Source organism: Juglans microcarpa x Juglans regia, chromosome 5S (assembly GCF_004785595.1).
Source record: "Juglans microcarpa x Juglans regia isolate MS1-56 chromosome 5S, Jm3101_v1.0, whole genome shotgun sequence".
NCBI lineage: Eukaryota > Viridiplantae > Streptophyta > Magnoliopsida > Fagales > Juglandaceae > Juglans > Juglans microcarpa x Juglans regia.
This window is the reverse complement of record NC_054603.1, coordinates 20,807,622-20,819,066: the sequence shown is the minus strand read 5'-3', so window position 1 is coordinate 20,819,066 and position 11,445 is coordinate 20,807,622. Positions and strand designations below refer to the sequence as shown.

Here is an 11,445-nt window from a genome sequence, read left to right as displayed (position 1 = left end):
TGAATAATTTTATTCTTTTATTTTGACTGTTCATATATATAATTTTTTTTTTAATTTTTTTTTTTTACTTAATAATTAAGAAAATATCTATTTATGTATTGACGTATTTTTTTATTAAATAATATTATATATAATTATAGAATGTACAAATATCTTACATATATTTTCTCATTTTCAAGCGATTAAAAGTTAAGTGGCACACTAGCCGGAGCCACCCAACCCACCTCGCAGTTTTGTTTTTCGCTCAGAGAACTGTCCTTTTTTTTTTTTTTTTTTTTTTTTTTTTTTTTTTTTTTTTTTTTGGGAAATCATTATCTGGGAAGGTAATGAACTCACTGAAAAGGATTGACACGTGAGGGTCCCAGTACGGCTTTTTGAACGCTAATTCCTCACTTTTCCACAGAGAGAATAACGTTGGGTTTGATGCTTATTGCTTACAGCGAAGCCAGAGTTTTTTTTAGTTTTTTTTCCAAATTCGACAATTTCGTCCCCTTCTCCGGCTCTCTAGCAGATATTACGGCCATCAAATCCTTCATTTTCTTTTCTCTTCGTCTTTCCCATCTCGGCTACAGTATTTTCTAACGTTGGTCTCTCAGTCCTTTTCTAGACATATTGAGTTTAGCTTTCTAGTGTAGAAGAGATTGTGTTTTTCTCCGAACTTGAGAAGTTTATTCGTCACTTGTGACTTCCAGTTTGATGTATTGTTTGCTTTGGGTTTTAATGGCTAACGAATTTTCTCGTTGATTCATGACAGAAGCCCTAAGAGGAGAGAGAAGAAAGGAAAGAAAAGAAAGCTAGGATTTTGGAAGCAAGTTCTGCTGAGGAAATGGGTTGCGTCAACCTCAGTTTTGGCGTGGGGGTCTGTATTGGGCTGATGTTGATTCTAACGGCGAGATCTTGTTTTGGGCTCACTGACCCTCTTGATGGTAAAGTAGTTTACGTTTCCTAATAATGTTTCTGTCAGTGTTCTGTTTGGTTATCGTGAAAGCAGGAGGAGAATGCTTGAAAGTGGTTTCTTTGTTTAGCATTTCTTTTGATTCATTGATGGATTAAACAAAAGGTGCAATGCTGCTAGTATATGTTAAAGACCGTCTGTTCATAACTTGATGTTTTCCTTAGTAATTTTGAGTTAACTTTTTTTAAACAAGTAATAAGAGAAATGAGAATTTAACTGAGTTCTTAACATATCTGTCAAACTACTTTCCTCCCTTCATAGATAAAATTTTAATGTAGTTGGTTCTGAAATTTTCTTTTTTGTTTCTTCTGCTTTCTTGGCCATGATTAAGGGCTAGTTTTGTGAAATAAAGGTTGTATATTAATTATCCTGTTGTGTACGCTTCTTTTCCAGTTATGGCAATCAATAGCTTATATGTGTCTCTTGGGTACCCGCCACTACTTGGATGGCTTCTTGTTGGAGGAGACCCGTGCGGGGATAACTGGGAAGGTGTTCGGTGTGTCTTCTCAAACGTAACAGAACTGTATGCTGATTATCCCACTTTTGAGTTACTATCTGCTAGTTTTTCATTCCTGTTTTTGATCTTCTGAGTTGTTTGGGTTGACAGACGGCTTAGCGGCTTAAATTTGGGAGGAGAGTTGGGCTATAGCTTGGGAGATTTTGGATCTATCTTAGCAATGTATGTGTTGTGCTTATTTATTCTGGGATTTCCTACTTCATATATGCATGCAGTAATCATTCGAGGGAGTTTGATATCATCTATAGTCACTATTATCACTTTTCTGAATTTAATTCCGATGGGCCTCAAGAACTGATTTTATTTTTTATTGTTCTGGCTATTTCACCACATCTTGACAGTCCAGGGAAAACTATTTGGTCAAAAGTTAGCTGTCGTTTCATATGAAGACTGAATGGCTAATTTGGGCTGATATTTGACTCTGTGATTCTTTTTATATGTCCCGTGTACTTGATTATCAATAAATCTTATCAATAAATCCTTATTTACTGATAAAAAAAATTTGACTATGTGATTCTCAAGTGATGAAAGAGTAGAATTAATGGTTTAAACGCATGACCTATAACATGTGAGAGCAAATTGAGAAGGAAGAAGCATCAAGTTGCATTACTACTTGCATGTTTTCAACCGTTTAAATATCCCTATCTGGAATCTTATAAAGATTTGTTGTACATCATGGAGCAGAGACTTGAGCAACAACCATATTGGCGGGACAATTCCATCACTTTTGCCCCTTACCATCAGGAACTTGTATGTTTAAACCTCATTCACTGTCATATCCATGAGAGAGCTTGATTTAGCTAACTACTTTTTTGTTCTGTTATGTTTCTAAATATTCTATTTGAAGTTATTTGAGTCTTTTATTTTTTATCTTACTTGTTTAGTTCTCTTTCGGGAAACAACTTCACCGGAAGCATCCCCGACACTTTTTCCTTGTCAAGTCAATTGATGGACTTGTAAGTTTTGGCTGAAATCTGCTCATATCAAGACTCCATTCATTTCCATGTTAAAGATTTTCCAAGGGAAGTGTTTCCAGTACAAATAATTTTAGAAAAATAAAATTTATTTTCTATTGTTTGGTTAAGACTCTGAAAATGATTTTCCAATGTTTGTTACGTCAGATATTTCTGTGTAAAAATCAACAAAAACCAATGATGCCAATGACCGTGAGCTAAGAATGTGATAGACCTAGAACTGGAGACAATGACTCAAACGTTGGGGGATGGTGGATCAGAGGCTGCAGGTGGTTGTTTGATGCAGTTGGGAGAAGAGGGGGCAAGGAGGAGATGATAATGGTGTGGGAAGAGTGTGGAGAAGGGAGGGAGGTGGTGGCTGCAGTTAAGGGTGTAAGGAGGGTGAAGGGAGAAGAGATCCTGCGATTGTAGTGTGGATGAGTGAGGAGGTGATTGTGGGATGTGATGAAAATAAAATAAACCCATGAAAGGGGAAGGGGGAGGTGATGGTGGAGTGAGGGATGAAGGTGGTGGCAGTAATGTAGATGAGGAAGACTGGGGAAGTAGAAGAGTGGGAGGGAGGTGGTGCATGTGGCAGAGGGAGCTGCATTCCCGAAAAAGACTTACACTTTGCTTAAAGTGTAAGCCATTTTCCGCACTCAGGGTGCAATTTTCAGTTGACGAGAAAATATTTTCCATTGATTTGTATATTTCAGAGCTCCAAACATAAGAAAACACAAAATAATTTCTAGAAATCATTTTGGTTTGAAAGAAATAGCGTCTTATTGTATTATAGTGGAGCTCTTATTTGTTTCTTGGGTGCTGTTTCTTCACCTAAAGTCCATTTCTTTTTTCCATCAGGTCATTAAAAAATAACTTTCTATCTGGAGGAATACCAGATGCCTTTCAACAGCTTACTGGTTTGATGAACTTGTAGGCATATTTTCTTTTATTTCAAATAGCTGTATCTTCATCTTACTTTCTATTTTAATGGTTGTGACCAAATGTTGTTGTGCAGAGATTTGTCGAGAAACAACTTAAGTGGTCCTTTGCCTCCCTCGTTGGAAAATTTGTCATCTCTTACCACATTGTGGGTGATTACTTAAAAACATGTACATTATTTCTTTTAAATCTACAATACATCATAATTCCAATAATTCTATGCACTTATTGCAGGCACTTACAAAACAATCAACTTTCTGGGACACTAGATGTTTTACAGGATCTTCCCCTTCAGGATCTGTACCTTTCTTTCTTAGTCTAATTTTAAAAAAACATAATATTGCTTCTTGGAAATTTACCATTCTAGGATTTGTTCTTGTATCATAAGTTGCCATGAGGAAATATGTGCTGCCTTCTGCAACTCATAATTTTTTCTTGTTTTTTGTATAGGAACATAGAGAACAATGCATTCTCTGGACCTATACCTCCAAAATTGCTGAGTATCCCAATTTTCAGGTAAATCCAGGGGATGTACTTTTTCATTTATCTCTATTAATATATTTTCTACCACATATTTTATTATTATGAATAAAATTTCTTGATTACCGAAAAAAAAAAAAAAAATCTACCACATTATAGAGTATGGATCTGCCTTTTAGCATGGATTTGGTCGTGTCATGTACTCTAAACCTGGGAAATAATGACATCGGGCAAATTACGTTGATGAGCCTATAATATCAGTACATGGGATTATTTAGAGAACAAATGAATCTTTTGTGTTTGAAGAGCAAAGAAAATTCAAAACAACTTGATGCTTCATTTTTTATTTATTTCCCCTCTTTCTCTTTCTTTTTGACATTAAACTAGTTTGGCATGATAATGTTTTACCTACCTAGTGCTTTGTAAAGCACAGAATGCCTAATATTCTATTTAAGATCATATTCTAATTAGTAGCTCAGGAGTATCCCATCTTATGACCAATTTGTTATTGCAAAACTTGGATTATGTGAGCATTTTGACATCTATAATAGGAACCTAATCTTTTACTAGAACTATAGCTACTTGATAACCTCGTTTTTCTGTATTAAATTCCAATGGTATGTCTTAAATTTTTGTGTCCATTGGGCCATCTTCACAGCATATTTATATTGTTAAGGTTTACTTCCTTGCTTCTATTGATAACCAAAGCATCTATTGTGCAGAAAAGATGGAAATCCCTTCAATACCACAGTTATTCCATCAGCTCCAACTGCAGCACCTCCCCGTGCAGCAGCACCATACTCTGCAAAAGCCCCAGGGCTACCAACAAATGGACCTGCTATCCCAGATATCTTGAGCTCTACAGAAGATGGGAAGTTTTTCACAGCCAAGAGGGTCACTTGGATTTCTGTTTTAGGGGCTTTGATACTTGTTGCATGCATGCTGTGTCTTTGTATGTTGAGATGCTTAAAAGGAAGGCAAGGGAAAAAGAATTCTGAGAGGCATGATTTAGGTGCCTATAAGGCCTCTAGAGAAAAGCCTAACTACGAGACTTCGGTTCAGCAGAATGATCAAATGGAGAAAGGTAGTTATTGTCCATTCTCAATTTTCAAACTTGTTAAAATTTCCATCTCTTACAATCTGTTTTCCTTGAAATTTGGTCTTTTGGACATTTTTAACAGTTCCAAGAGAGACAGTTGTGAAGCCACCAGATAGGTATGCGGTAGACAATGAAAGAAAGGTTGTAGTTCCGAAGCTTCAAAGTAGACAAGAGTTGGATGTGAAAAAAGCATCCGCAGTTTCAATACCTAAGAAGGATCACGATATAGACATGTCCAGTATGGATTTGGATTTCTTGCCACCACCACCTCCTCCTCCATTCTTTCTTTCTGAGGAAGTGAATGCAAAACCAACGGTGCCTGTTGAAGTAACTACAAGTAGACATCGGTCCAAGGGTCTGAACACAAGTTCTGTAGAAGTTTTCACTGTGGCGTGGCTACAGCAGCATACAAATAGCTTTTCTCCTGAAAATTTTATTGGTGAAGGCATGCTTGGTAGTGTTTATAGGGCTGAGCTCCCTGGTGGAAAGGTAAGATTCCTTTAGTTTAAAATGAACTAATTTGCTGGGATGACCATGTGGCCGTTAGATTGTGAGGCTTCTCAACTTGGTGTGCGTTCTACTTTAGACAGTTTGATGTGTGTTTATTATTACTTATTTGAAGAGAAAAGTGTCTGTTATTGTTATCTTTTTCCTTTTCTCTCAATTTTCATTTGGAGGTTCCTTTCTGGGTTGGTATGGGGAGGCTTCAATACTTGGGTGCATACTTCGAGCCACTTTTTAATTTTGTTAGTATTCTTCTTCTTTCTCCATCTTCTAAGTAAATTAAGTTTTGATTGCCCTGGCTATTATATTCACCTCTAAGTGTGAAAACAAATGTCTCCAAGGTGCCAATCCTCTGCAAAAAAGAAAACAGACCACCTCTCTTTCCCCATGTTTGCAGTTGCATGGGTAGACAAACGTGATTCGAATATTTCTGGGACCTACTTATCAAATTAATAATATCTCCCCACCCCCTCCCCCCCCCCCCCCCCCCCCCCCCCAAAAAAAAAAAAAAAAAAAAAACCTCATGGGTGGTGTTATAAATTGAGGGCCTAACACATTGCACTTTTCGGTTCCTTATAGCTACTGGCAATCAAGAAACTGGATGCTAAAGTTTCCAGGCAGCAGAGTGATGAGGACTTTTTGGAGCTAGTTTCTAGCATCTCTAAAATTCGGCATGCTAATATTGTGGAGCTTGTGGGTTACTGTGCTGAACATGGGCAGCAACTACTTGTGTATGAGTATTGTCAAAATGGGACACTTCATGATGCACTGCATGTGGACAATGAGATTCACAAGAGACTTTCATGGAAAACACGCATCCAAGTGGCACTTGGGGCTGCAAGAGCCCTAGAGTAAGTTGAACATCTGACTCATAAATGAGATAAAGTACCTAACTTAATTTATCTAAAGTTGCTTATATAGAATGCTCAAGTTACACTTGGAGGTGAAAAACAGGTTTCTTTGTTGTCTCTTTTACTGATGTCCTGGGGAATCTCTAGAAGGGCTGGTTCCTTTCTTGTGGATAAGACACATGCAAGGAGATCTTCTGCCACCCATGCTTGGTAAATTAGAAACTGATTTCCATTTCTTTTGTGGAAGGTATATGCATGAGATTTGTCAGCCATCCATTGTTCACCGAAATTTCAAGTCTGCCAATCTTCTCCTTGATAACAAGCTTGAAGTACGTGTCTCAGATTGTGGTTTGGCTCCTCTATTATCATCTGATTCAGCAAGCAAGGTAATTTTGGTGTATGATATTCAAATCCTGTTGGCTTAAAATCATTCATTATTTTGTGACTGACTAATGTGGATGAATGTCTGTTCAGACTGATTTCAATTTATGCTTCTTATATCTGCCAAAATTAATGGAATGCAATTGAACAAGTTCAGTGATTTTCATGCAATGGGCAAAGATGCGAAAGAAATATGAATTTGCTAGATTGTATTGGATTTATTAGGACTGTAAATTGGTGATTGAACTTGAGAAAAGAAATCAATTGGGGATTCCAATGTTGGTCTTGAGGACAGGAACAAGTTGACGCTCTTGGCCCTTGTATGTGGAGCTGTATAGCCTTTCAATCTATGGCTCCCAATGGCAGATATTTTCAATGCAAAGCTCATCTTGGTTGATCTTTGTTGTTCAACCACACTCCCAATCACAAAAAAGAAAACAAAAGGCACAAAATAAAGAGTCATTGGTTTCATGGGGTTTGTCAAGATTGCCTATGTTAATGCTGTGATGGTGAAAATCTATACTATTACCAATGGGTTATTTTGGTACTCTTGATCTTGATCTTGCTCTTCTCTGTATCAGATACAACCATCTTAGCACACTTTCATCTCAACCTCACTCTCCCTGGTACTACTGTCACGGGCCATGGTGTATCCATGGGCCTCCAGCTCCTATTGAAGGCACCTTTTGAGTTATTGAAGAGATCCCATTATGAAATACACAACAATAATCCTTCTTATTCTGGCCTTATTGGTCCGGTCTGGACTTTTGGTGGACTGAAAAAATCAGTCCTGTCCGAAATTCTCCTCCAAGACTGACCAGACTGGACCAGTTACACCCGTAATTATAATTCATCCTCATTCTGTCATTCATTTACATGCATCAATGTTGTGAGTAAGCTTTAAGAAACTGTAAAACTAACCAGTTAAACTGAGCTGAAAATTGCACAGGAGCTGAGCACAAAACCTATGAAATGTTTATTGGGTTAGGCTTGACAGAAAATTAAGTTTGAAAGATTAATTTATGTTTTAACTATAGATAACAGGAAGCTGACGTTGGTGCATTTACTTTCAGTTGTCTGGGCGACTTCTCATTGCATATGGTTATGGTGCCCCGGAATTTGACTCAGGAAGTTATACTTATCAGAGTGATGTCTATAGCTTTGGCGTTGTAATGTTAGAACTCCTCACGGGGAGGAAGTCATATGACAGGTTAGCAGCCCTGTTAGAGAAAATGCACATATTATGTGCTGATCTTTCATAATTGCATGGTTTGAGAATGGATATGACAGAACTTATCCATTGCCTATGTGAATTATTTCGTATCAGCTAAAACTCTCATTAAAAAATAATGTCTAGGTCATTGCCACGAGGGGAGCAATTTTTGGTTAGGTGGGCAATTCCTCAGCTTCATGATATTGATGCATTAGCAAGGATGGTTGATCCTTCACTAAAGGGGGCATATCCCATAAGATCATTATCACGCTTTGCAGATATCATTTCCTCATGTGTACAGGTGAGGGCATTTTGTTGGTGTTTCCATTATGGGGTGTTTCAGGAAATTTCAAAGTTTTGGATAAGACCATTTGGCACTATTTACCCTTTCCCCTGGCCTTTGAATTTGCTGTAACTGTTTGTCTGAGACAAACAGAGTGTTTTTTGGCATGAAAAGTTCATATCCCTCAGTGCACAAAATTAAAATATTTTCACTGTAAATGTTTTTTTTTATTGGCACCGGGTGTCCGAGAACAGCGTTCCGACTAATCCTGGAGGTGCACAAGCACTCAGCAAGTAGTTTCCCGCAAGTGCACATCGGGACTGTAAATGTTTTTAAAAGCATCTTTAGTTTCAGACATTGTTTTCCTCCCAATTAAGGGTTGAATTTACACGACTTACATACTTATCTAGAGCTACTAGTGCTTATACCTTACAAATTGTCCTTTTGCAGCGAGAGCCGGAATTCAGGCCATCAATGTCTGAAATTGTCCAGGAACTTCTACAAATGATTTAGATGGAATGTTTCATTGGGGAATGTCTTAGTTAAGAGATTAGTGGAATAGGAGTCGGATACAGGGGCACGAGCATGCTGTGGTTGTGAATTTGATCTGATGGTAACCTCATGAGGGAAGCCTCTTAAACATTATTCAATACTCGTTATTCTTGTAAGTGTGAAGTTGCTAAAGTAACTGTTTTATGATTAATTTTGTGAATATTGTTGTTATGATAGTTACACTATCATAGTGTAGAAATGTGATTTTTTATCAGTTTTGTTTTCAATTCTAATGCATCCATGTTCTTGATGTTTGACACTTTTCACGTCAATTTGTTTGTATAGGGATTTTTTTTTTTGCTCTCTTTTACTAAGACAAGTGGTTTTAGGGGTGGAAAACAGTGATAAAAATGTGAGTGATCCGTTTTCTTTTGTTTTTCTTCCTGTATGTACGTAGCTAACTCTATTCATATAAAAAGTGTTGTTTCTGCGTTTCTCTGATGAACGTAATGTCCAAAAAACATGCTTTGTATTTTTTTTTTAATGTTTATATGTAAAATATTGGCTTTAACTATTATTTGAAGATGGTAACAATGGTAATGGTCCTCTTCTTAATGATGATGATGATGATGATGATTATATGAAAATATAGACTTGTAATTATTTTACAACTCTTTGGAGGGTAGTTATTTAAAAATGATTTTTTTTTTTTTTTTTAATGAAAGTGAATTTTAAAGTAGTTTTTTATTTTTTATTTTTTGAGTTGGTGGGGGGAGGGGGTGTTTGGAACTCCAGACCTCCATTTTGGAAGTGGAGGTTATGTCAATCAGGCCACAGTCTTTGACAAAATTTTAAAATAGTTATCTTACATTTTTTGCGATATTCAACTATGCATTTTATTTTGATTTTGGCTATCTAATAGCTATATCTATAGCTGTGTATATTTTGTAAAGAACAAGATAATTCTTTGATTGTCAAATACATTGTTATCTTACATTTTTAACCTTTTTTTCATAGTATCCGCAAATTTAAAGTGTTTCATTTTAACCAAGCTCATGCTTATGCTTTGCATTTTGGGTTGGTTCTAGATAGTGTTTACTCTTAAATGCACCACCTAGTGCTTTCACCAATGTTGATATGATAATACACACACATTTCTTCCCCCTTTGGAAGATCATTTTCTACTCATTTAGATTTAAGCTATAAATTTACTTGGATTTGCGGAAATATTAGTAGTTGTGGGATCAATTTTTTCGTTTGTTTTTTTATTTTGTTCATAAACTTGTCAATGGGATTGGTCTCGTCTTGGCACCACACTCTGGTGTGTTTCAGCCTTTCAGGTCACCATCACTAGGGATCTGCCTAGAGGTACTGTTTGGATACAGAAATGATTTCATATCATTATTATAATTTTTTCAAATTCTCACACAAAATATAATAAATAATTTAATTTTTTTAAATTTTAAAATAATAATATTAAAATTAAAAAATGATATTTTTTTTAACTTTTAATTTTCATCTAAAATCATCTCATCTCACTGTCCAAATGGGACTTGGGCTAGTTTGGAGAGTGAGATGAGGTAAGAATTTTGTGAATAGTAGTAAAATAGTTTGTGAATAGTAGTGAGATAGTTTGAGTTGAATATTTTTTGGATTTTGAGAAATGAGAGAAAAAAAAATTGAATAAAAAATATTGTAAGAATATAATTTTATAATATAATTTTTGTTTGGTGATTTGAAAAAGTTGGAATTTTTTTTTTTATTATTTGAAAGTTTGAAAAAGTTATAATGATTAATTTGAAAATTTTGTATTTGAATTATGTTTGGGAATAAAATAGGATGAGATGAAATAAGATCAGATAAAATATTAGTAGTTGTGGGATCAATTTTTTCGTTTGTTTTTTTATTTTGTTCATAAACTTGTCAATGGGATTGGTCTCGTCTTGCCACCACCCTCTGGTGTGTTTCAGGTCACCATCACAAGGGATCTGCCTCGAGATACTGTTTGGATACAGAAACAGTTTCATCTCATTCTATCTCATTATTATAATTTTCTCAAATTCTCACACAAAATATAATAAATAATTCAACTTTTTTAAATTCTAAAATAATAATATTAAAATTAAAAAAATGATATTTTTTTCAACTTTCAATTTTCATCTAAAACCATCTCATCTCACTGTCCAAATGGGACTTAGGCTAGTTTGGAGAGTGAGATGAGGTGAGAATTTTGTGAATATTAGTGAGATAGTTTGAGTTGAATATTTTTTGGATTTTGAGAAATGAGAGAAAAAAAAGTTGAATAAAAAATATTGTAAGAATATAATTTTATAATATAATTTTTGTTTGGTGATTTGAAAAAGTTGGAATTTTTTTTTTTTTATTATTTGAAAGTTTGAAAAAGTTATAATGATTAATTTAAAAATTTTATATTTGAATTATGTTTGGGAATAAAATAGGATCAGATGAAATAAGATCAGATAAAATTTTTATCTCATCTAAGGTCCCAAACAAACCCTAATCAACTTATTGATGAACTACTTGAGCTATCTGGTTTGCCTTCCTGCAATTGCAAGGCTACCTCTGAGATTCATGTGAGCTAAATTTGCAGGCTCCATTAGGATTGTTAATGTGATTTTATTCACTAAACAATGTGGAAATTGTAAAACACTTGATCGTTGGTTGTGAGATCATTTTCCATGGAGGCTTTAATGGCGCCAATATGTGAGAGTAGATGATAATTTCTGTGTTTTCTCATTCGTTTGGTTTAAAAAT

At 35.4% G+C, this 11,445-nt stretch overlaps 1 protein-coding gene across 2 annotated transcripts; it reads left to right on the top strand.

The window, feature by feature from the left end:
• Nucleotides 1–381: 381 nt before the first annotated feature.
• On the top strand, nt 382–8,881 carry LOC121267404 (protein STRUBBELIG-RECEPTOR FAMILY 3-like). 2 transcript variants are annotated; one of them, XM_041171269.1, is made up of 17 exons: nt 382–583; nt 755–926; nt 1,349–1,478; nt 1,563–1,634; nt 2,157–2,222; nt 2,387–2,428; nt 3,287–3,358; nt 3,444–3,515; nt 3,602–3,667; nt 3,818–3,883; nt 4,570–4,931; nt 5,029–5,435; nt 6,030–6,301; nt 6,549–6,687; nt 7,756–7,892; nt 8,040–8,196; nt 8,629–8,881. In XM_041171269.1, exons 2-17 carry the CDS (start codon nt 827–829, stop codon nt 8,689–8,691), a joined length of 2,223 nt encoding a protein of 740 aa, XP_041027203.1. In that variant the 5' UTR covers nt 382–583; nt 755–826; the 3' UTR covers nt 8,692–8,881. The 2 variants fall into 2 exon arrangements, with proteins under 2 accessions (XP_041027203.1, XP_041027202.1); XM_041171268.1 differs by having other exon boundaries at nt 2,357–2,428.
• The last annotated feature ends 2,564 nt before the right edge of the window (nt 8,882–11,445 follow it).